At 49.4% G+C, this 24,296-nt stretch overlaps 1 protein-coding gene across 1 annotated transcript in view; it reads right to left on the reverse strand.

Moving 5' to 3' along the window:
- The window catches only part of CEMIP (cell migration inducing hyaluronidase 1), a 69,342-nt gene that overhangs the window by 18,005 nt on the left and 27,041 nt on the right, over positions 1-24,296 (reverse strand). Inside the window, exons 11-19 of the mRNA XM_063091824.1 lie at positions 21,465-21,640; positions 19,348-19,557; positions 9,816-10,021; positions 8,980-9,049; positions 7,931-8,059; positions 5,504-5,589; positions 4,399-4,530; positions 1,223-1,258; positions 987-1,142 (exon numbers count right to left, since the gene is read on the reverse strand). Coding sequence (XP_062947894.1) covers positions 987-1,142; positions 1,223-1,258; positions 4,399-4,530; positions 5,504-5,589; positions 7,931-8,059; positions 8,980-9,049; positions 9,816-10,021; positions 19,348-19,557; positions 21,465-21,640 — 1,201 coding nt within the window. The remainder of the gene's footprint in view (positions 1-986; positions 1,143-1,222; positions 1,259-4,398; positions 4,531-5,503; positions 5,590-7,930; positions 8,060-8,979; positions 9,050-9,815; positions 10,022-19,347; positions 19,558-21,464; positions 21,641-24,296) is intronic.

A 24,296-nucleotide genomic window follows, 5' to 3' on the forward strand; every position in this document is an offset into this window, starting at 1 on the left:
AAGTTTTAGGTCTATGTATATTTTGTGTCCTGACTCTAGTGGCAGGAATTTTATTTTCCTAGAGAAAGAGAAAAATGTTCAAGGAGGCAAGAAGAGCTGATCTTATCATTCAGAGAACAGGAAGCACCATGCTGCTTGCGGCTCTGAGCCTTGCTCTCTGGCTTGAACGCACATTTCAGCATAAACACCAGCAGAAGGGAAGAGGCTTTCTCACCACTGACCAGGAAATTGACTGAGTCCATTTACTCTGTTAGCTCACTAATTCTCCAAGTCACTCGCTCCCTTGTCCAACCACCTTGGTTATCATCCAACCTTCATTTAACCTCCTCAAGCAACAGAGCCCACAACACCTCAGGACAGTCCTGCCACTCTGTTGGTGAGCAAATCTGACTGTTAGAAAAATCTTTCCTGCACTAAATCAATTCCAACCCTCAGGGCCATGTAGAATGAGTTTTGTCGCCTATGCACATGGAAGTCCTGAGTATGTGACAACATTTCCTATGTTGTCCTCCCAAAGATGACCCCATCTCCTGGTGGAAGATCCCATTCTGCATGTGACATGGCTTAGGGTTCTGTCACCCTCCTGGTCATTCTCCTTTAAGTGTGCTTTGGCCTTCCTCTCGCACTGTCCTATCCTCAGAAGTGGATAAAATACTCCAAATGAGTGTGCCATCAGAGAATGGGACTCGTGGACCCTGCTCCTGGACACCAAATTCCCGTTAGCGTAGACCAGGACCACACTGTGCATTTTGATGGCCATCTCACCCTACTGACTCATATTCAACACTATTTTTTGATATCTCTCTCCCGACTCCAGATTTTACCCCAAAGTTGATAGGCTCAATTGCTTTGGTGATTTCTGTGTTGGCAGAGGACAGAGAGTTCATAGCCTGTAGGAAGAAATCACCCACTACCTTCTTTCCTTCCACTGCTGCCACTTAGGGTAAGCCACACAGGACAGGAAGCTACCATGGTCGCAAACCTACTGGCCTATAGGGAGGGTCCTTCCACTGTGGTCCAAGCCGCCCGGGCCCCAGATCCTATTGTCCATCATTTCCGTCCCCACGTTGCCACTCTCGCCAACAAACAAGCTGTTCTTTATCTCCTGCTTGGAGCCATCATCATATGGGAAGGTTCCACCACTGTAGAGAGAAGATGTTTGACATGAGATGTGTAGAGACGTGTCCCACAGAAGGTCAAGCACAATGACAGCTGCTCTTACCTGGCCAGGGTCAGGCCAATGCCATTGTCAGCAAACCTGGGGACAAGAGCAGACAGTCAGAGCATGCTCTGGTTTCATATTCAGTGATGTTGCAGAGGGAAGGACCCTCTCCTGCCCCTGGAGTCAAACTGTGGACACTGTTTGGGAAGGAGTCTTTATATAAGCAGAGGCTTTGCTGAGGGAATGGGGACCCTTCCATTCTGCACAGTAGGGAATATTGTAGGTCCTCTCGCATTCAGTCTCTGACTTCAGAGAGAAACAGTGACCTAGTGGCCCTCAGCATTTGAAGACACGTTGCATTAGCAGCATGCAGACTGGGGTTGTGGGCTGCCCTCCCCAGCCCACCAGCATCTGTGTTTCCAGGGCTCAGTGGGAGGCTGGAGCCAACTTCACTGATGCACTCTCAGGATGAGCACTGGATAAACGTGGGGTATGTGGATGCCATTCCATTGTCCCTGTGCCATCCTAACTACTGTTCCAGCCCTAGCAAGAAGCACAGGTTTCCCAGAAGTTTGGCAGATGCTGGCCCTGAGAAGGGCAGGAAGTAATTTCAGGATTGCACTGTGGCCAGCTCATCAGCTCCCTTTTGCCTCTGCCGTTTTTAAGAACCGGGATGAGCACACTGCTGGAGAGAGTCTGGTTGTGAGTGACAGGGAACCACACAGAATCTGAGCCAAGCCAGGGGTCTGTGCTACCACAGACACTAGGGCCAAATGTGGTGGCCGCCTGCACTCCCTCCACCCCGGGAGCAGGTGTACCTGTTCTCCATGCCTCTGCTCCCTCCACCCGTCCTGCACACCCTGCTAGGCTCATCTCCTCAAAGCACCATTCTCAACATTCACCCTCTGCTTCCTAAATCTCCAGCGGCTTGGTATCATCCATGAACCCAAGCCCAAGTCCTTACCCTCGCACTGGAGGCCCTGGGGCTCTGCTCCTGATGCACCAGGCTGGTCCTGGTCACCTGCACGCACTCTAGTTCCTGGCGTGTTTTTGTACCCTGCTCACTGTTTCAGGACTCTGCTCTTTCCCCTTTTTTCTGAAGCCCACCCAGTTCAAATCAATCATTCAAGGCTCATCTATCTAGGGCATCGTGCATCCAGTTCTTTTCCAAAGCTGCCTGATTCTTGTCTCCCAGATCCCTTCGTGGCTTTTCCTCATCGTTGCTATTCCCCAGTGCTCTGCCCATTCTCCACCGTGTCCCCGGGAACCTCACGGAGACACAGCTTCCATCCCCACTGATCTGCTGATGGCTCTAAAGTCAGTCACTCTTCCTCTGCCTGCCCTTCCACTTTTTGTGGAAATTTTGGGACATTTCCACTGAATGTTTCACAAGCATCTCAAATTCAACCTGTCTAGAACAATATGAGGGTACTTCAAAAAGTTCATGGAAAGATTCTTATTATCTTTTAATTAAATTTTTCCACGAATTTCTTGAAGTACCCTCGCACAATTAACTTCAATCCAAGCCTGTTCACTATCCCGACATCTCTGTTACAGCTGAGCTCTCACTGTCTGTAATTCTCTCTCATCTGGACTGATGTGGTAGTATGTCAGCTGGCTTTCCCACCTCCAGGAGTGCCCCTTCCTGTCCCTGCCTGCACCCCGTGGTGACCAGAGTGATCTTTCTGAAATGGACACACTGGCCAAATGCTTAAAGTCCTTGAAGGGACCCCATCTTCTCTCAGCCACACCAACCTTGTCCACTCATGGGACTACAGACTTGGCACCAGCCAGATTCTGGTCTACCTTGGAATGAGTTTGGTGAAAGACAGAAAATACAGGGGGTCTTCACAATTTTTCTTACTGCCCCAAGTCTGGCATTTAGGGACCTAAACTCCAAAATGACCAACAAACCAGAACTAAGAAATGTGCTGAGCTTAGAACATTACAGGGAATTTTAGCAATGATTCCATCTAGTTTCGCTCCCACCCAGGGCTTCCACTGCCTTCTGGACAGTATCCCTCTCAAGTGTCACTGGGCCTCAGCTCTAGGGATGAGCCGCCTGGCAGCTTATCCCAGGGACTCATATCTCATATTGCAGGAAAGCTCTTCCTTCTACTGAACTGAAATCTGCCCAGTGCCTATAACTTCTGCTCTCCAGAGCCAATCAGAACAAGCCTGACCCCGCTTCCCCTAAATGCCCTCCAGAAATTCAGAATATGCTCTCTTTTTCTCTTCTTCTCAAAACAAGTGACTTCTCTTTTTCTATGCAAAACGAAGGCCCCTCTGTTTCTACCAACAAAGTTTCCTTCGCATGTCCCAGTCTGTGTCTGTCTCTCACTGTCTTCCCGGGGCTCCATCCCAAGTCAGTCTCTCCCCAGGCCTCTGCTTTTCTGAGCAGCCTTTCTCTTTCTCTCTCTGTCCATTCTGCATCCCTGTTTTCCTCCTCACACACTTTTCACTCCCTCTTCTTCCCTTTCACCTTTATTTCTCCTTTAATTGGTCACAGTAAAATGGGGAAATATGTTTGTTTCCCACATAGAATTTCTGATCTCCCATTTCTAACACAAAAGGCAGACAGGAGAATATTTCACAATACTCCTTGAAAACAAATCCCAGCTCAGCTGCCTGTCCCTCTGCTCCTGGTCCAGTGTGGGTTGGTGGCTCTGCATAGGGACCTGATATTAGAACTCAGTGTTCCTTGCCTTTTTCATTTGGGCCTTGGAGACCGACAAACTGGATCTTCTGGTCTCAGCTCAATCACTTAACTAGATGTGCGACCTTGGGAAATTCACTAAACGGAGCTTCAGTTTACTATCTCTAAAATGGAGGCAATAATTGATATCATTGAGAAGCATGGTAAGAAAGAAATGCAACCAAGGCTTGGCACACAGTAGGGCCTAGAATGTTCTGGATTCCTTCTTCTTCCCTGTCCCCATGTACTCAAGAAAGCCAAGTCATGGCTATTTGGAGGCAAATCATGACCTACAGCACCTGACACTGTGTTCTACAGCCTCTATGCTATTTTCAGATGGTTTTCATTTATTTATTTATTTGTTTGTTTATTTATTTATTTATTTATTTATTTATTATTTTGCTACCGCCTGCTGCCACTCTATGCTGTGCCTGGGTGGGAGACCAAAGGCCAAACATCAGACTGTCCTGTTGCCTCTCTCTGCCTTGCTCTCCTCTCCTCTGCCCACTTTGTGCCAGCACCACACGTGGCTCTGACTCACCGGCAGCTGTCCAGCCACACATCCCCGCCACGCAGCCAGGCCCCATGGTCCTGGTTCTTGTAGGCAGTAAAGTGCCTGATGATGGCTGGCTCCCGGGGCTTCAGCGGGTCAGCATCCTGGTGAGGGCTGTATCTGGAACACACCATGGGAGGGTACAAGTGGTGGGGTTGGGGGACACCTGTACTGACTCCTTTCTAGGCTCTGGAAACTTCTTTCTACTCACTGTGCCCCAGAAGGCAAGAAAACAGAAACCCATTAGCATTTGGAATAAACTTTCTGAGCTATTGCAGAATCAGTAGGTCTTTACTCCAGGGCCCAACCCTGTGCAGCTTCAGACATGTCATTTCTGTTCATCAGCAGCACTAAAGGGCCCTCCCCAAAGAGGAGTCAAAGCACGGGGGAAAGTTCAGACAGTGCATCCCAAACCGGGCACGCACTGCAGTCCATGTAGCTTGGAATGAGAGGCTGGTATATCCAGCTCTTCCACTAACTGACAGGTAACCTGAACCAGTGCCTTTTTCGGCCTGTCTTAGCTACCAAATGAAGTATTGAGCCTGGACGCTCATCAATGCCTGGTCCAGCCGAAGTATTCTGTGGACGCTATCATGTGACTAGTGTTCTTCACTTTTGATGGGGACTGAGCAACTTGGCCTCTTTAAAGGGTACTGGTTTTGCTAATTACCTTGAGGTTTTGACAACACCTTTGAAAAGCAGCCCCTGGCCTTCGGCTGAGCTCCAGATTTATTTATAGGCATAACCGCATGTTCCTTGCCATTAAATTGATGGTGAAATTCTTCTTTTCTCTTTGCCTTTTTATCCCAGCCCAAACTGCTGTGCCCCTGGCCATTCCTATTGACCTACCAGGTATTGGCTTTGCTGAGGGATCTGGAAACCTTGAGGCATTTCTGTCTCCCTTTGGCTACTGGGGCCTGAATCCTAATTCAGACTTTGCCCTGCTCAGATTTTTCACCACGGTACCCCTAGCAACCAGCTCAATGCCCAGCACATAGAAAGTGCTCAACAGAATAAATGACTGAATGAGTGGGAGAAAGGAGCTGGATAGAGAGGTCACCATGGTGTGTATGTCTTCCCAAGGGTTGGTTACCTGGCAGAGATGATAGAGAGGAAGGGTCGCTTGTCCTTGGCAGTGGCCTCGGTGGTTTTGACTCCATTGTCTATGATCATGCCAGCCTGGGGAGAAGAGACATTCAGGGACATATTAGCTTCTACTGCAGGCCACAGGCATCTTCTCACTGCCAGCCTCACTGCATACTCCTGAACACTGCAGTAAAACCAGCTTTGTCTCTGGCTGCATTAATGGAATTAGAGGGTCTGAAGCAAGGGAGGTGAAGAACCTGCCTTATTCTGCATTGCTCAGACAATATCTGGAATAAGGTGTCCTCTCTGAAACACAGATGAGGAAACTGAGGTCTGGAGAGGTTAAGTATCTTGTCCAAGGTCACAGAGCTAAGTCCGCATGCAGGCTCCACACTGCTTTAGAAATTTGTTAGCCCAGGCCCCAAATCAAGGACAACAGGTGTACATTCTTGGGAAATTTGTCTACAATGATTTGAAGAGAATGATGAACTTCAGGTCGTCTCTACCTTGGGCGGGGGTCAGTGACCTCTCAGCCTTGGCTGGGCTCCTGCCTGACTTGAGGAGGGAACCTGGCTTTCTTATTTGGCTGCAAAGGTGTCCACTTTGTCAGCCATGGGGTGGGTGGGAATCAAGGCAGCTGAATGATGCTGCCCAGGGAGGCCACCATTCAGTCTTCCTTCATTCTGGATGCCTTCAGCCTCTTATGAATGCTCAGACTCGGATTTCTCTTCTCTAGATAATTGGAGGACACTCTGGCTAACTCATTCTTCAGCTGACTTATAATTAAGCAGTAGCTACGTGAGTCAGATGATGTGGAGTTAGACTCCAAGCTCTACTCTTACGAACTATGACTTTGGGTAAGTCCCTTCCCCTCTTTAGCCTCAGTCATATCATCTGCAAAATGGGTTAATAGCACCTATTTCACAGGATGGCTGTGAGAACTACATAGAATACCCAGCTGCAGACTCCTGGAACAGGACTCTCACACTGTGGGTGTGCAGTCACGGCCTACTGGGCATGAACACCGAGGATGGGGTCTCCTCTTTTGCTCAGACAATCGAATCAGTCCAGTCAGGGGTTCCTCTTTGCTCCCATCCCTCTCACCCCACCTCAGAGGGTGAAATCTTCAACTGTTCTCAGGGCTCCCCCTCCACCTGCACCCACGAGCACTTGCCCGCCTCCCTGCTGGAGACCATCCTCTCACATAGATGCCTCCTCTTTCCAGCCTCTCTCAACCTTCCGGGCCCTATGTGGCCCACCTCCCCTGCTCAGGGGCAGGCTTCTCAAGGCAGGTGGGGAGGTTCTCAACAAGTAACCAATGCATTCTTTCCTCTGTTCCCTGCCCTCCAACAATGACACAGCCTCTGCACCCGCCTCTGTATGGAGACATTGCTCTGAGATCGTGGCAGCCTCTGAAATGCCCTGCCTGATGCCCTGCACTGATCCTCCTCTGCCCAGGTGATGCTGTTGCCCTGCACACCTCTGCACCCTGCCCATGGAATGGTCATCTTAGTTTCCGGAACATGACACTGCCCAGACTCTCCTCCTCTCTGCCCCCACTGATCATTCCTCCTCCCTGGCCCCCATTCCCCACCCCACCTCCTAGGTGTAAGCACAGGTCTACAGTGAGATGGAATCTCTTCTTTTTGGTCTTCTTCTTGGTTGAGCCTTTTTCAACCTTTTCTTGACCCTGAATATATTCATTCCCCTCTGGGGCTTCATCTGTACCATTAGGGATGGGACCAGAATAGCAGCCTTGGCATTTGCGGGTCTGTCCGTGCACCGCTCCAGTGTCCTCAAGACCATCTCTGCCCCCAGAGCAGCCCTGGTCTCAGCCTCAGTGCAGGCTGCTGTACTGAGATCTGTCAACTTGGTACCTCTCTCCCTTTCCCCAGCCCTTGCTTAGCACTGGACACACAGCAGGTGCTTAGGAAATGTTGATGAGTGAGTGGAGATGACTGAAGAATTCCTCATTTCCCACCTGCCTACTTAGCCCTGCATAGATGGAGCAACCCATTTTCCAGGAAGCAGAACAAGAGGGATGCCAGTGCTACTTCCACCTTCCTTCAGAACCGTGTCCTGGTTTTCTTTAGCTTATGGATCAGGCCTAACTTTTATAGTTGATACTGCACACATCTGCACTCAGTGAATTGCAAAATCAAATTCAGGAGCTCAGCTCAGGGCCACCGGGAGGAGAAGCCCTCCTCCAATCAGCCCGAGTGAAGGCACATCTGGCTCCTTGTGGCTCCAGCCAGATGCTAGTGGATGCTGCCTCAGGAACTACCAAAGGAGATTCTTGTGAGGAATGGGCAGTGGCCTGGGAGGCCTTGGAAGGCTGCTTCGTTTTCCTGGAGACCAACGTTAGGAATGTGGTTGCTCTCGGCTGCAGCTCTGCAGCACTGGGAAGGGAGACCAGAAGTCTGGGAAGACTTACCCGGTAGTTGGAGTGTGCTCGGTTGTTATGGAATTTTCCCAGTGGAATGTGCTCTGAATAACCTGGGGAGTACATTCCCACTGAGGGGCCCGTTGGTACATGGTGAAAAATGAACCAAAATCCAGTTTCCTGTTGGGGAAGAGCACAAAGGAAAGCCACAGAATTCAGCACCAGTGAGCTCCTGGTCAGAGTGACCAAGTTGCCCACACTGGGGGTGGGTCTAATATCATCACCCGAACAGGCCCTCGCCGCCCACCTCATGCACACCTCCAACGTGGTCCACTTCTCAAAGGGAAGCAGCAAAAAGCTTGAGGCAAATGTAATCTTTGGGGCCTCTCTGACAGTTAAAACCCTATTATATAGGGTCCTAATCTATTGGTCATGAGCTCTGGACTGCTGGGTTTCACTCACTGCATGGGGCAAACTCCTCCCAGTGCATAGTGGGAGGATTTCTAGAATGTTCTTAGCTTTTCCCTTTCATTCTGCAGATACAGAGGCCAGAGCCCAAAGAGAGCACCTAACTGAGTCAGGGTCAGGGTCCCACAGAAGGCCAGCAACATGGAGGGTGGGCAAGAGCAAGGCTGTGTAGATAGAATGCAGTGTAGACAGAAAGCAGTGCTCACATCCCATCCACCACGTCCCAGCTGTGTGTGTTGTGGGCACATCAGCCCTCCCTGGCTTAGTTGCCTACCCTCTCAGATGCGGATAATAACAGTACCTACGTCACAGGGCTGATACAAGAACCAACTCATGCTAGCTCCCAACACTGACGTGCCAGGCACCGCTCTAAGCAAAAATAATTTCATTCTAATGAGTTGTTATACGTAGAGTGCTTTGTACTCACTATGAAGTGCCAGAGATGTCACTTAAAACCGAGTCCACAGGACTCCCCTGCCCCATCTGTTTTTCCTCCTCACTCCAGCTGGCCTGCCCTGATGGATAACTGGACTCAGGGCTCAGGACACACATGTTTCAAGGGTGGCCCCAGCTGCCTCCCATGCCCAGCCCCCACGCTTACTTTCTGCCAAAGCAGGGATCTTCCTGCTCACCTCGGATCCCGCAGCGGCGCAGTTGATGAGGTTGTTGTTGGGGTTGGCCATCCAGAAGGTGGACACAGCACTGCAGAGAGGGGACAGATTGAATGGTGTCACATAAGGGCCACCAGTGCTCATTCTGCTGCATGGTGGGCCCACGCCGGGCACTCCAATATTGGTTTGAAGAGTGTCTTAGAGAGTTGAGAAATGACTGATTTGTCAATCTGAAACACAGTTTTCTCGTTAAAGTGTGGTGGGTTTGAGCACTTAAAATGTTTGAAAATTGAAGGGGGCACAGCTCTTTAAGGTTGGAGGAGTTTGTGATTGGCTCTAAAATAAACATAAGTCAGAAGAACCCAGGAAAGTAGCCATTTCTAAGAGAGAAACCCTGGACCCAGAAGGTTGGCTGCACAGTAAGCTCTGTCTCTGTCTCTCTCTCTCATGTCTAGAAAAAGATCGGTGTGGCTTGGGTCTACGTGTACACAGTATGGGGACCAAGGTGACAGCCGCTTCCTCCCACCAAAGAACACTGCGTGGTATGAGAAGCCCCCAGATGAGAGCATGCTTCTCTTTGGGCAAGAACGATGTGCACGGGGCAAGCTGAGAAGGGAGAGGACACACTCCTGCCTTCTCTCTGGGAAGCTGTGAGCAGCAGGCAGTGAAAGGCTGTGAAACCCCAGTTGCTCGAAGCCATGAAGTGCAGAAATCAGGTGCTGAACTGAGCAGCTGAGGCCTCCCAGGTGCCACCCCCCACCTCCACACCCTCCCAGCACAGTCCTCCCAGAGTGTTGCATGGGCGTGGAGGGGACCAAACTCCTCCTCCCGATGCAGGCGGGAGGGGAGATGCCTACTTGCAGTCCTGCCTGGGCTTGGGGATGTAGCCCGGATAGGAGTCCTCTGTGATCATTTTGCACATCTTGCTGTCACGGTCGGAGGGGAGGAGCGTTCCAGATTTGACAAGGAGCCCAAGACAGTGGTCAAAAGTGTTGCGTTCTTCTGGCCCATCTTCCGTGAAGAAGCAGTGGCCCAAAGAGTTATAGCCCACAACGTCTTTGATCTGCAGGGGTCAGGACAGGGATGTTTCACCGACCATCCAATTGTTCGTGTGCTCATTCATTCACTCAATAACTATGAGATAGTATCAGCCCTACACCAGGACCTGTGAGGAGCACTGGGGGTTTGGAAATGAGCCTGACACAAGTGTTGGGCCTGGGGAGGGAAGATTAGGGGGGTGGAATGGGGATTTTTAAAGTCCCTTCCAGATGAAGGTGTGTGGAGGGGGGTGAGGCTCCATGGGGTGGGAAAAGGAACAAATGTCCTAAGTGAGAAGTGTGGGTCCATGTGGGCCTACCCTGATGGAGGACACAGCTGAGCACACAGCCTGCAAGGACTGACTGTGGGGGGATTCCACAGAGGAGCTGGTTCTGAGTGAGGGTGGTTGGGAGAGCTTCGCCTGGGAGGCAGCATCTGAGCCAGGCCAGGTGGGCTCTCACTAAGACCCATATTGACACTCCTCATGGTGCCCTCCCATGAACCCAGGCCAGCCTTTTAGCCCATGCTTCACATCAAGCCCCATTTGCAACCCCTGGGCTGAGAACCAGAAAGGGTTGCAAACTCCAGCTCCTCCACTTCCTTCTTGGAATCACAGAGTCGGTGGCAGAAGCAGAAAGAACATTTGAATAGACACTGAGAGACCAGGTATGCAGTCTCAGCAGCGTGTCCAGCAAGCACAGGGATGTTAGGCAAGTCTCCCATCTTCTCTTCAATCACTTTTCCCAACCACAAATGAAGGACTTGAACTTCATGATCTCTGAGATCCCTTCTGGGTCTGAGTCCCTGAACTCATCAGCCTCAGAACTCAAAGGTCCTCAGAGGTCCTCTAGCCTGGGCCCCACCTCCCTGTCCAGTGCAAGGCTCTGTTCACAGCAACCCTGACAAACAGGCATCCTCTGCTGCTCAAACACCCCCTGAGACGAGAAACCCACTTCCTCATGAGGTGGCCTGCTCCACAGTGGGGCAGTGGTGGGAAATACTCATCCTCACTTATCTCGACTGAGATCTTCCATTCTTCATCCCACCCCTGGTGCTGAGTGCTCCACGACATCATCCAACAAGGGAGGTCCTGCTTCCTTCTGACATCAATTCAACTCACACCTATTAAGTGCCTATCACTGTGCCAGGTGCTGGAAAATCCATATACCATCCAAAAACAACTTCCCCCTCCACACTGTTAACCTTTCAAGGGGTTGTCCTGTCCTATTTAGCAGCATCCCTAGCTTCCCCCACTAGACACCGTAGAACTCTCTCAGTTGTGACAACCAAAAATGTCTCCAGACTTTCGTTGCTAAATGGTCCATTGGGAGGGGTGGGACAAAATTGTCCTCATTGAGAAGCACCAGTTTGGGTCAACATCCCAATTCTCTCCAGAGTCTTTCATGTGACCAGTTGCCTACTCCCCAAGCAGCCATCCTTTGAAAGCATCCTTGTACCAGGCTCCTTCATGACCCAGCACTGGACTGGCCTCTTACTCCTTTCAATAATACTGAAATCTTACACAATCCTCTAATAGATATTTTTAGAGGTGAGGAAATTGAGACTCTTAGAAGTTAAGTGATGAGTCCAAGGTCACACAACCCATATGTGCAAAGTCATGGCTGGAACCTTGATTTTCTAACTGTGTCCATTCATGCCATAAGGCAGGATCCAGGCATACAAGTCATCCTGTTCCAGGCAACTTCTCCATTCTTCTCTTGAACAGCATCCCTCCCTTAATCTTTGTTAAGAGGCAAGGGCATGATTGTGAATCCTATTCACTCCTTCAATAAGTATTTCCATCAATACCAAGGTCATCTAATGGGACTGCTTCCTTTTCCTCTAGTGAGCCATGAAAGTTTGCTATAAATAGTCTGGAAAGACAAACATGGCAGAAAAGACAAGGAAACATGGGCTGCTTGAGCTGGCAGAGACATCCGAGATCAAGTTCAGTGCCTTCACTTTACAGAGGAGGACACTGACGTCCAGAGAAGGGACATGGAGTGTCCCAGGGCACTCAGTGATTTCATGGTGGAGACCTGCTCAGACCCACGTCTCCTGCTTCCTACCCACAACTCTTTTTAAATCCTACACACTCATTTGCCCCACAGTCGGGATCACACTTCGGGAAGCCCTTCTCTGAATCCAAGTGAATCATGGGGTAGGTACATTCTTATTCTAAGAAATGCTTGAGGAATTCCCTCCCAGACCTTTGAGATGTGCCATGGAGATGGAAGAAAAATAACTACTGTTTATTGGGTATCAAATATTTTACAAGTTATTTCATTTAAACCTTATCACAACTGTTATTCTATAGATGACACTGAAACTTAGAAAGTTGCCCAGAGTCACTCCTCTTGCAAGGACAGAACTGGGACTTGATTTCCCATCTGTCTGATTCCATAATTTGTGTGCTAATCAAGACTTAACAGTGCCCTAAAGAAAGAAAGAAAAAAACCCTCTCACCCTGGGTTACACGTCTTTCTTCTCATTAGGAGGGGGGATGGTGAAATGACATATACAGGGAAGGGAGAAGCATGATAAGGTGGAAGAAAGCCCTAGGCTGGGAGTAGAAGACACAAGTTCAAGTCTTCACTCAGCCACAAACTTGCTGTGTGACTTGCCTGAGTGTCCCTTGTGTCATAAGGTCCCTTCTAAATTCCCTTCCAGCTCTAACATTCTAGGTTATTTCTCCTTAGAACATTTCCCAGATCTAAATATTTAAACTGTGATGTAGCTTGAGATGATTGATAGATAGAAAGATAGATAACAGATAGAAAGAAGACGGATAAACAGACACACACATACATATAGACTGACAAGTGGCCACCCAGTCCCTGTGTGTGCTACCGGAAGTGTTGTGGAAGCTCCTTGCCACTCTCCTGCACAAATTGTACTTTTCCCTTTGTTCTTCTGGATATCTTCTTCCCTGCTGATGGCTGGCAGTCATGAAAATTCCTGAAAGCTGTTTTACGTCTTCAACTATTGTTAAGTGTGTTCTAGGCACGAGATTGTGAAGGAAAAAATTCCTGGGCTCTGCCTGATGATTGAAGACCCAGGAACAGCCATATGGACTGCTTCAATTAGGGTGACCATTTTGTTTAGATTATCATCTGAACCCAGGCATTTTTTGAGAGTGAAAGGGGTGCTATTAGTAATTAAGCTGGAGCGACAGGTCTAAAATGAAACTGTTTTGTGCAAATTAGGATATATGGTCACCCCAGTTGTAATGACTTCTACCGTCAACCTGTATACAGCAAGAAAAAGAAATTGCTGTTTACAACAAATAAATACAAACAGAAATCAACTATCCAGTGATCCCTTAGTATCCATGGGGGTTTGGTTCCAGGACCCCCCCACAGATATCAAAATCCACAGATGCTAGTCTCTGATATGAAATGGTGTAGGATCTTCATATAACCTACACACATCCTCCTGTATACTTTAAATTGTCTCTAGATTACTAATAATACCTAATACAATGTAAATAATTGTCATACTATATCGTTCAGGGAATAATGACAAGGAAAAAGTCTGTACATGTCCAGTACAGACGAAATTTTTTTCCCTGCATATTTTCAATCCACGGCTGCAGAACACACAGATATGGAAGGCCGGCTGGTGAGTATGACAGAAGTCATATCAGTGAGAAATTCGTCAGATACAGTCATGTTAAAACGAAGACTGATTTCCAAGCTTTTGCCATTATCAAAAACAATTTTTTGAACTGCTGAAGAAAAGATTGCCTTGGAGTAGGGTAGTGGGTCATTTCTTTTGTATAGTGTCTTAATGAGTTTTTGAATATGCAAATAGAAGCAGGGGAAGGAAACAGAGAATCCTATGACTCTGCCTAATAAGGAAAGAAATGAGTTTCTAAGGCAGCCAGGAGAGGTGGGAAGGGGGATGGGAGAACCAGGAGGAGAAGAACTGAACAACCTGGTTGGGGGAGGGAAGGTCATAGCCTGAGGGAGGGCATTTGCTCTATAGAGGGACTGTGACCCCGCTTTTTACTGGGGATTTCTGTGTTGCACTCCATTCCCCCTCTCCATCTCCTACCCCAATCTACCAGTAAAAGCCCTGGGCCAATGAAGTTTTGGGGGAAATCAAGACCTAGAGTCTGGGTTCCACATTTGGGCTCATGTGGAAGGGAGAGATAAGGAATAAGACTGAGAAGAAACTGGAAAAGAGGGACAACCAGGAAAAACAGAAGCCTCTCTCACTTTCCCACCATCTGTGCACGGGGGCTCCAGCCATCTTTAGTAGAATGCCAAAGGAAGGGTGTGTGCCTGAGGCTGGAGGGCTTGGGGACCAACTGTGGTCCTTGTGGATGGCACCCCCAGAGTTGTGCAGGGTGCAACCTGTGTGGCCACACGTGGCAGCCTGTTGGGGACACTGTGGTTTCAAGCATCTGGTTGCTATTGGAGGCATTTATGTCAAAGATGATACATTTTGAGCAGTGCACAAGTTGGGAAAGAAGAAAAGGACATGTTTTCTCCCGTACACTCCTTCCTGTGCCTTGAAGAAGGAAGAGAGGAGGAAACAATCAGAACCCATATTGGAGTCTCTTCTACCTTCCACAGAAGTACTGGAATGGATTCCAGGAGGGAACGGGAAGGCAATTCCCCCACCCCAACCCCACCCTGTGTCCTGACTCAGAGCTCGGAAACACACATTAAGACACAGTGTGAGCCCGTCTTACACACACACACACACACACACACCTGGGGCTTCACCCCACATCTGCCAGTATACTGGAGCTGTGGTGCTAAGCACTGCTTTTCAAGAAGGACACCACTGACGATGTCAGAATCATGAGAGGCATTTCTCAAACTCTGCTCTTTAGAACACTTACAAAAGTTGTGTGAAATAAAGGCTCTGTGGTTAAATGAGTTCAGGCATCACCATGATAATCAAAGTTAAGCATGTATTTTTACTGCAAGCCTTTACTATGCTAGCACGCATCATGAATTTCCAAAACAGGGAGGGAGGACATGTATGCGGTGCTTGCCAAAGTCATTTAACTACCACTCTTGTTTTCTGGGGATACCTGCTACTATCTCATGGAACCAGTAATGTTTACACAGAACACAGATATAGAGGCACATCATGATCACAGTATTTAATATCATGGCCGAGTATGTCACATACATTATCTGGTCAATCTTCCTTAAAACCCTTTGAAGTGGGTTCTATCATTTCTCACTATACACAGGAGGAAACTGAGGCTCCGAAAGCTTCCATCAGTCCCCAGGGCCACCCTGGTGGATTAGGACACAGGTCTCTGTGACTCTATGCTCTTTCACCTCAATGTACTACGGATGCCTGCAATAACTGCTACATTGAAAATGAGTAAAGAGTTGGGCTGGCCAGTTGCTCACTTGGATAGAGTGTGGTGCGGATAACGCCAAGGTCCAGGGTTCGATCCCTGTACTGGCCAGCTGTCAAAAGACAGAGTAAGGAGTTTGATGAGGTGGAAGTAGAGAGCAGTGGGCTGTTGAGCTCAGTGGTGATGTCTGAGGTGACACTGTTGAGAGCTATCACCAACACTCAGAGAGTGCGGAAGTTGAGAAGTTCATATTTTTGTTAGGACAAAACTTACTTAAGGGGAGAAGCAGAGTTGGTGGAAATGTCAAGTTCAGAGCACCCTGTGCAAAACCTGGGGGTGAAGAAAGAGAAGGAAAGGCAGTTGCCCAAGGGCAGCAGAAATGAGGGAAGCTGTTCTCCAAACACGGGAGATCCCAGCGCGTGGCCAAGGGCAGTGGGGAGGGAGAAGCCCACGTGTGAGGGGCTCCTGGGACCCCAGGGACCGGCTCAGAGTCAGGCATTAAGGCACCTCTCAGCTCTGCCACAACCAGGAGCCCTTTGTTCTCATAAGCCAGTGTCTGCCCCTCTGGGATCTCATCCACTTCCAGATCGGGGATGGTGTTAGGAAAAGGCTTCCCGGTGCTGCCGAGTGGCCTCTGCATTCCAAACCAGAATAGCCTTTGTATTTGGCCTCCTTCCGTCCTGTCAGCTAAAAACATCTTTCCAAACACAGTAGCCGTTGGTAAATCCTTCAAGCCGAAACAAAGGAAGCAAACGTAAAAACTGAGAGAGTGCAGCTCCTGAGGCAGCATTTCTGAATGTGGACTCCGGCCCAGCAGTGGAGCATTTCATTTACAGGGTGAGGTGCCAGTCCATTGAACCCCACCCCTGTCCAGGGCTGTGGTTCTCGGGGAAGAGCCCTGGAGCACACCCCATCACCCTGCTGCCCGATTGGCTCAGATAGTTAGAGCCTGCACTTCATCTAGATTCTAAGCCATGGCAACTTGCTTTCAGCCGCACAAGGCTGCAGACTTCAAATCCTAACCCACCAGCCTGGCCACTAAGCACAGCCCTGAGCTGAGTGAGGTTGGAGCCCTACGTGGCCACCAGGCAAGGCTGTAGCTGGCACCTTGTCTACCTGGTGTCCGGATGGCACCAAGGCAACCAATGGATGCTCCCTCCCAGTTTGGCAGTTGGCAGCCTGGGAAGCCAGACCAGAGGAGGGCCTTTGTAGGCAGGGTGGCAAGTGTCTTCTGGGTCCAAGAAGTTACCCAAAGCTCTGGCTCCAAGAGTTTACTGTGGGTGCAACTGACCTGTCTGGCTGCTCCAGATAAGCCAGCTCCATGGGCTGTCCCTCACCTGCTGCCTTCCCTCCTGCCCCACGCACCTCTCAGTCGCCCTGCCCATCTTCATTAACTCAGACTCCAGGCTGGAGGCCTATGCTGGCTCTCCCAGCCTCTCCCTGTCTGCATCCTTGCCAAGATGCTGCTCTCATGCTGCCTCATGGTGCCCCGCCCTCAGCACCTCCTGCCCCACTGCCCCCTAGGTGAGCCCATTCCCACAGCTGAGACCTGGGCTCATGCTCCAGGAAGGTTTGCTATTTCAAAGACAGCCAAAAGCAGCTCACACACACTTTCAAAAAAAACAACCCTGAGAAGTAGCCATCATGGCCTCCATAGCACATAGGAGGAAACTGAAGACCTGACTGATGAAACAGGTGGCTTGCGGTCACACAGCAAGGACAGCCACACGTGCACACTCTGGGGGGTGGGGGCGGGGGGATGACTGCTCTGAGACTCAGAACTGCTTCCACTCAAACCAGCCCAGATCTGTAATTATAAGCTTCCAGTAATCTTAATATCTTTCTCTTTAGTGAAGTTGAGTGTAGGTGATTTTAAGCTAGATTTAGGGACAAAACTTTAGTATAAATGCTTGGAGCAAGTTAAGCTCCTAAGACTCAGTTGGGCCCATTACCTTTCTTAACCAATTCTTTCCATCAGGTATTCTGACCTTAATGACCAACCTGAGTGAGAATGCCTATGACCACATTCATGCATTTATTCTGCAGATTGCATGAGGGTACAAGGCAGACCTGATGCCAGGCACCGGGCTCCACACTTCCCACGTCCTCTGCCCACTCAATCCTGGAAACAACCACACGGGATAGGTAGTGTTAGGCCCACCCCATTCCCCCATTTTACAGAAGAGGAAACAGAGGCATGAAAAGGTAAAATGACTGGCCCAATATCCTTCAGCTACTAGGTGGCAGGACCCAGACTGAAACCCAGGGCATTTATTTGGCTCCAGAGCCAAGCTCAGTGTTCCACTGCATCCTGGCATTCTGAATTTATTGTAAATCCTGTTGCTGTCTTCAGCTTCAGCTAGAAAACATTCTCCTTTGCTTCTTTCTTGATTCAGAAAAAATATCCTACCTCTTCCAGCACCTGCTCCAGCACAGCCCTACTCCCCCCTGCTAGGGAGGACTGGCCCTGGTGTGTGGCCCGCACCTCCAGGTGAACTGGGCAGGCAGGGCCTCAGGTTTCCCTCATGGCACTTGCATCTATCTCATTGATCTTTACAATAGCCCTATGTATTTAGTGTTATTTTCTCACTTGACTGAGGAGGACACTGAGGTTCAGAGAGGTTAAGCAATTTATCCACAGTCTCACAGCTCAAAACCTACAGATCAAGCACATGAAACCAGGTCCTCCTAGACTGGGCTCCAAAGCCCTTGCTCTCTTCTCTAAATCTAAACTCAATGGGAAGTTTTAAATGAGAGCATTTAAAACACAGAGACAACAGGCATTCCTTTACAGTAGAAGAGCACACTGAATAGAACTGAAAGTGGCCTTACCAGTGACATGGTGACAGCAGTCCTCATCTTCCCATCACCACACACCTGGTGGTGAGGGTCATTCTATTTGATTTAAAGCAGGGGTTATCAACTTAATGCCCATAGGTGCCAGCAGGCAATGAGATGAGCAGCAGCAGCCTGGGGGATTTACAGTAACAGAATAGGCAGTGGTGGGCTGGGCCAGTGTGCACAGGAAAGCACGCACCAGCCACACAGGGGCAGCTGCGACTCTGCTCCATCCACTGTCACCATGCAGGAAGGCGAGTTCAGTGCTGCCAACTCATCCTACTCTTCCAGAGCAGTCAGGAATCCAGATTTTTATGTGGAATCTCTTATATTTAAGTGATGGAAAGTAATTCAAATGTTTCTTTAAACACCATCTAAGCCAAACAAAACACATCTGGCTGCTGGATTCAGCTTGCAGGGTGACATCCAGCTTTAACGTTTATGGAAGTTATAAGTTTAGTTCATTTAAAGAAAGTTCTATTTAGTGTAAAATGATCAATGTAACGTAAAAAGTCATCAAATGTTTCTCTAAACACTGTGTACACCAAACAAAACACATCTGGCTGCTGGATTCAGCTCGCAGGGTGCTATTTTGTGATGTTCAGTTTTAAACTTTATAGAGGATATACATTTAGATCACTTAGAGAAAGGTCAATTTAGTGTAAAAATTATCTGTGAAAATCAAGACAAGTCTCCACCACATATGCCAGTTTGCTAGTGAAGGTATTTCTCCCAGCAGAACTTGCTTGAAGGAACACTTGGTTCAACAGAAGAAAAGTTTTTATTGCTGCCACTGCCTCAGATCTGTCAAGCAGATGCCACAGCCCAGAGTCTTGGCATGATTCCTCTTGTCTGCAGTTAGCAGACCCATCATGCTGCGTGGCCACAAAACGATTCCCGGATTTCACATTATTCCAATGAGGAATGGCAGGAACTGGACTCCCAGCAACCAATGCAAACTAATTACTTGCCCATTTCTGTAGCTTAGTGCCTTCAGTGAAGACACACCCCTATTTTCTCCTTCCTGTTTGGCTGATTCCCTGCTCTTTGTTAATTTCTTTCTAAAGTCTGAGCTAAGGCTGGTTCAACCCGCAATGGCCTCGAACTATGTCTAGATCCAAACACCTTCCCAGTGCCAGCCATCCCTGGGCCCATCCCTATACCTGCCCCAGGAAGGAGGCACTTACCAATAGTCCATTGGAGCCGTGGACAGTGACACAGCGAGAGAACGTGTGGTGGATGGAGAGGTCCCTGATGTAGGTGGGTGGGTCGTAGCCTCCTTTTTCGTCCACATTGCCGGCCAGATGGAAGTGAATTGGGTACTGACCCACCAGCTGCTGCCCCATGTACTTCAGCTCCACGCCCTCCAGGTGGGCTGCCTTAAACCCCAGTGCAAACTGGGAGAGGAGAGCCAAGAGTCAGAAGGAGCCCAGGAGGGGCTTCCTGACCTCCCTGGCTGGTGCCCACATTCTGAGAATGCAGGCATCGTCCACAAAGGGCTTCGTCAGTCCTGCCCAGGCACTCAGTAAATCAAAGATATTCTCTGCATACATGTTGGGATGCCTGACCCTCCTCACACTGAGGTGCTACTAATGACAGAGGGGCATTGCCAGGTAATGGAGTTCAGGAGGTCTGTGTAACAGCTGCAGCTTGCTTTGACCCCCCTTTCCTGCCTCCTAAGCCACTGAGTGTTATGAGGAAGGGATAACCCTGAGACAAGCTGGGGAGGGGCTGGCAAAAAGCATGCCCTAGGGGTGCTGGGAATCCATGCTACGGAGGACCATGGGGATGATGGGACCTACGCCATCATCCACTCTCTGAGACCCTCTCCTGGTGGTGGGAATGGGACACTGACTCTGAAATCTTCAGAATTCATGCTTGGGCAGCCTGGGTGAGTGGTGGGTGCTCTACCCACTCAGTTCTCAGTACACCTGACCCACTCCCAGCACACCCAAGGGAACCACTTGAGCACACAGAATGCCTGCCCTGAAGGGGCACACCATGAAAGCACAGTCTGAAAAGGATTCCTGTCAAAAGTTGGGCTCAGCTGACTTCTATTGGAGAGGGATGATTTTGACATGCTAATGATTCCTTCCAAAAATAGGTGTCACCAGGAACGCCAGCTCCAGTAGTGGCCGCCTGGAGTGCTGTGTTGAGAATGGTTCCGAAGCCTAGTCTGGCTCAGGGGGAAAGAGTACCCTGATTGCCCAGGGATCACCCTCAGGATTGCAAAGGGGGCTGCAGCCGCTTGTGTCGTTTAGTCTTGTGCTTTTTCTGCTTTAGTCTCACTGAGTTTCTCAATGGAAGACAGTACCACCACCCCCGCCCTCACCCCCTCCCCAGGAAAACAACTGGAAATACATAGAAGTGTTTTTGGTGGTGACAGTGACTGAGGAGCACTGCTAGTATCTAATGAGCAGGGGCCAGGGATGCCTGGAATCCTACAATATGGACCTGCATGACAAGGAATTATCTCAGCTAAAATGCCAGTAGGGTCCCCACTGTGAGCTCTGTAAGGTTCACTCTGTCAGTCTCTCCAGGTGGATTACCAAGAAAGCTTATCCTGAAAGCACATGATTTTAGCTTCAAGAGAACCATCTTCACAAAACCTCAAGATAATATTATGCTATCAGCTTTGACTTATGTCACTGAAACCAATGAACACACGAAGAATTTTGGGGTGTCTTATGTTATTCATTATGCCAGGTAAAGGCACTTTGCATGAAGATGCAAATGAAATTCCTACTTGAGCTTAATATCAGGAAAATGCCAGCTCCAATGATCTAGTATCACTTTTCTTTATTAGCAGTGAGAATCCTGCAGCTCAGTACATCACCTCTTTGCCTTGACTCTACCAGAAACTCATGGGGAACTTTAATGCTACAACTTCTAATTCCTCCCCGTTTATTTATTTATTTTTATTTGTATTTTAGTGGATCTATTGTAAGCATGACTTTCTGTGAGTTAAATGCTAGTTCTCTGAGGAAGTGATGAGGGATAAATAATGAAGACAGAGAATGCAGGTGATGATGAAGCGGGGAGCACCGTGTGACATGTACCAAGTGGCTGGGAGCACAGAGCCATTCCCAAGTTGGCTCCAGCATCCCTGTGGTTCCCAAGTATTGGCAGGTGGAACTGAATGTCAGTGGATAATACATAAGACTTCTCTAACTTCCAGAAGACTTTTCCCTTGATCCTACCTCCTGTTCCCCCATTCCCTTCCCTACCAAGACTCCCCACCCATAGCTGGGATCTTGGGAATTCTCCTGGTTGGGGTGACAGCCGGAGCCGAGCAGACCCATACCTTGATGTGGCCCCCAAAGGTGTCAAAGTCAAAGAAGTTGCAGATGTGTTTGCTGTAGGGGTAGCAACTGTCCTCCATCTGCCCCATCACCACGATGTTCCGGCTCAGGAGCCCGACCTCAGCCCGCATGTCCACGCCGTCTATCTCCTCCCCGATGTGCAGGTACATCGGCTTCCCTAGGATGGAAACAGGGAAGGTGGGAAATAGAAGATACTGTGTGCCCCACGTTCTGGGCCCCTGCCAGGTTCTCCCACAACTGCTGCTCACTCATCACCTTGCCCCATGCACATGGGGGTCCCCACGGCCCCCAGTTCCATTTTATAGAAGAATGAAGCCAGGGAGGTGAACCCACGTGCCTGGGTGTAGAGTTGGAATTCATGGTATACATGCTTAGGTCTGAAGCCCGTAGTAGAAATGGCTAATTGTCCCCTCCTGTTTGCCCCCTCTTCTGCTTTTCAATGCTGGACTTTCCTGCATTTTAGCCAGATGCGTGGCCACCCCAGGAACTGTGTTCCCAGCCTCCCTGCGGGGAGGATGTGAGCAGAAGTGGGCTGCCCCTCCTCTGGCTCATTCCCCGGGGCTGGAATGTAGGCTGTGCTGCCAGCCTCACCCTGCAGATGAGAACCAAGCCCCAGAGGGCAGCTCAACCAGACAGAAGAAACCTGGTCTCTGGATGACCCCCAGAGCTCACGCCCTGGACTGCCTACCAGCTGGGATTCTTAAGAAGATAATACAAACCCTTTCTCTCTTTAAACCCCTGCTTTAGAGCAGTGCAAATCCATATTCTGTTAAAGCAGACAAGTCCCTATTTTGCCTTTCTCAACATCATGTAGAGTGTGTACTGATAGCCTGGCGCTCTAGAAAGAGCCAGATTGGAGTTTCAGTGCCCACCATGGTGGCCGGGCTCTGGCTGCCTCAGTGGTACCATGTGGAACAGTGGAGAAGAGCCTGGACCTCACTCTGTACTGACCTCATCGCGACCTCCTTCCCTTGGGCCACTAACCCCTCTGCCCACCTTTTCCATATCCTTAAGGCCCTTGACCCCAATTGCTCACCTCTTCCGGTAGCTTCATTTCTTCCCTCATTTAGTTGCACTCCTTAAAAATCCAACAAACAAAAGACCTTTTTTCCAACTCTGCTGTTCCTCCTAGCCAACGTAAGTCTCTTTCCCACTGTGAACTTGTAGCTCTGTACCTACCCCACGCCCCACCCTGTTTTCTCTCCAACCCTCTCCCTCTCACCCCTTCACCCGATCTCTTGCCAAATGCACTTATCTTTCCCTTCCAGACTCCATTTGTACAGAAAATGCACCTTAACAAAGGTGCAGATGACAAGAGTTCAAACTTTGAAACTGTCTTTGATTTACAGCCCCAAATTCTGCCTCCACCACAATCCCGAATTCTTTCCTGGATAAAGCAATCTTAGCCTAGCTCTAGACCTGGCTCATCACTGAAACTGCTGACCTGGCTCATAGACACTGTCTCTTCCATTTGAGGATGCGATCACAGAGAGCGGCAATCCCCCTGTGGACTCCAGCCTGGACCACGCCACCTACACCACTTGGCTTTCACTGCGACCTTGACTTGAGCAACCGCGCACTTACCTCAGCCCCCAGAGACCACCAGCGCCCTCATGTGAAGGCTGCGGTTATAATTAGCTCTCAGCAGCACCCGCTGCAGTGACCTTGCCCTGCTTTCTCATCCACAAGAAGAGCTGACCCCTACTTGCCCCCTCACCCAGGACACATCCCGTGAACATGCAGCATTTCCAAAGATGTTTACTGTTTTGGAATTCTGCAGACTCAGTGAGATGGTGGTTTCTTTGAAGTATCTTAGTTCAATATGAAAACTGGTGCACGGCAAATCTAAGAAAATATCTCCTTTGGAGTTGGTGTTAGTTTCCTTTCACTGCTGTAACAAATTTCCATAAACTTAAAACAGCACAAATGTATTCTCTTACAGTCCTAGAGGTCAGAAGTCTGAAATGAGTCACATGGGGCTGAAATGAAGGTGTTGGCAGGGCTTGTTCCTTGAGGAGGCTCCAGAGGAGAATCTGCTCCTGGCCTTTTTCAGAGTCTTGTGGCTGCCTGTGTGCCGTGGCTTCTGAGCACTTCCTCATCTTCAAAGCACATGACTCCAGCCTCTGTTCCAGTCATCGCGTTTCTCTCCTCTGGCCTTCTACGTCCCTCTTAGAAGGGGTAATCCAGGGTAATCTCCCATCTCTAGAGCCTTAGTTCAGTCACACCTGCAAAGTCCCTTTTGCCATGTAAGGCAACATTCACAGGCACTCAGGATTAGAACATGGACATATTTGGGGCCATTATTCAGCCTCCCACAGAGTCCTTCTTTAAACAAGTCTTAGGCATTAAAAACATTAACTTCACAAACAGTGTATTGACTATAACACACTCTCATCCCCTGAGATGTCTGATGCAGAAGGCCTGTGCCCTGCCAAAAAGGGGTCAGGAGCAGGCGCCATGTGTGGGGGCTGCCGGGCCTTCGGTGCCATCCAGCGTTCTGACATCAACCAGAGGAGAGAATTTGAAACAAGTCAACTCTGCAGAGTGGTAGGGCCCCTGCCTCCAGTGCGCCCCACTGCACCTTCTGATTTGGGCCACAAGGCCATGCATCTCTAAAGTTTTAAGGTCCAGAAGCAGGGTCCCCTCTGACCACCCATCTTCGTCCATCCCTGGTTCTGTGGCCTTCACAAGCACATCAGTTCTGGGGCCTTCCCAGGTGTGGGGGCAGAGTCTTTCCCACACAGAGCTTGGCACTGGCTTCAGAGTGAGCACTGGCTCGAGGGGGCCAGAGAGAAGGCTGCGCCTGGAGCACT

The sequence above is a fragment of the Cynocephalus volans genome, chromosome 3 (genome assembly GCF_027409185.1).
Source record: "Cynocephalus volans isolate mCynVol1 chromosome 3, mCynVol1.pri, whole genome shotgun sequence".
In the NCBI taxonomy this organism is placed as follows: domain Eukaryota; kingdom Metazoa; phylum Chordata; class Mammalia; order Dermoptera; family Cynocephalidae; genus Cynocephalus; species Cynocephalus volans.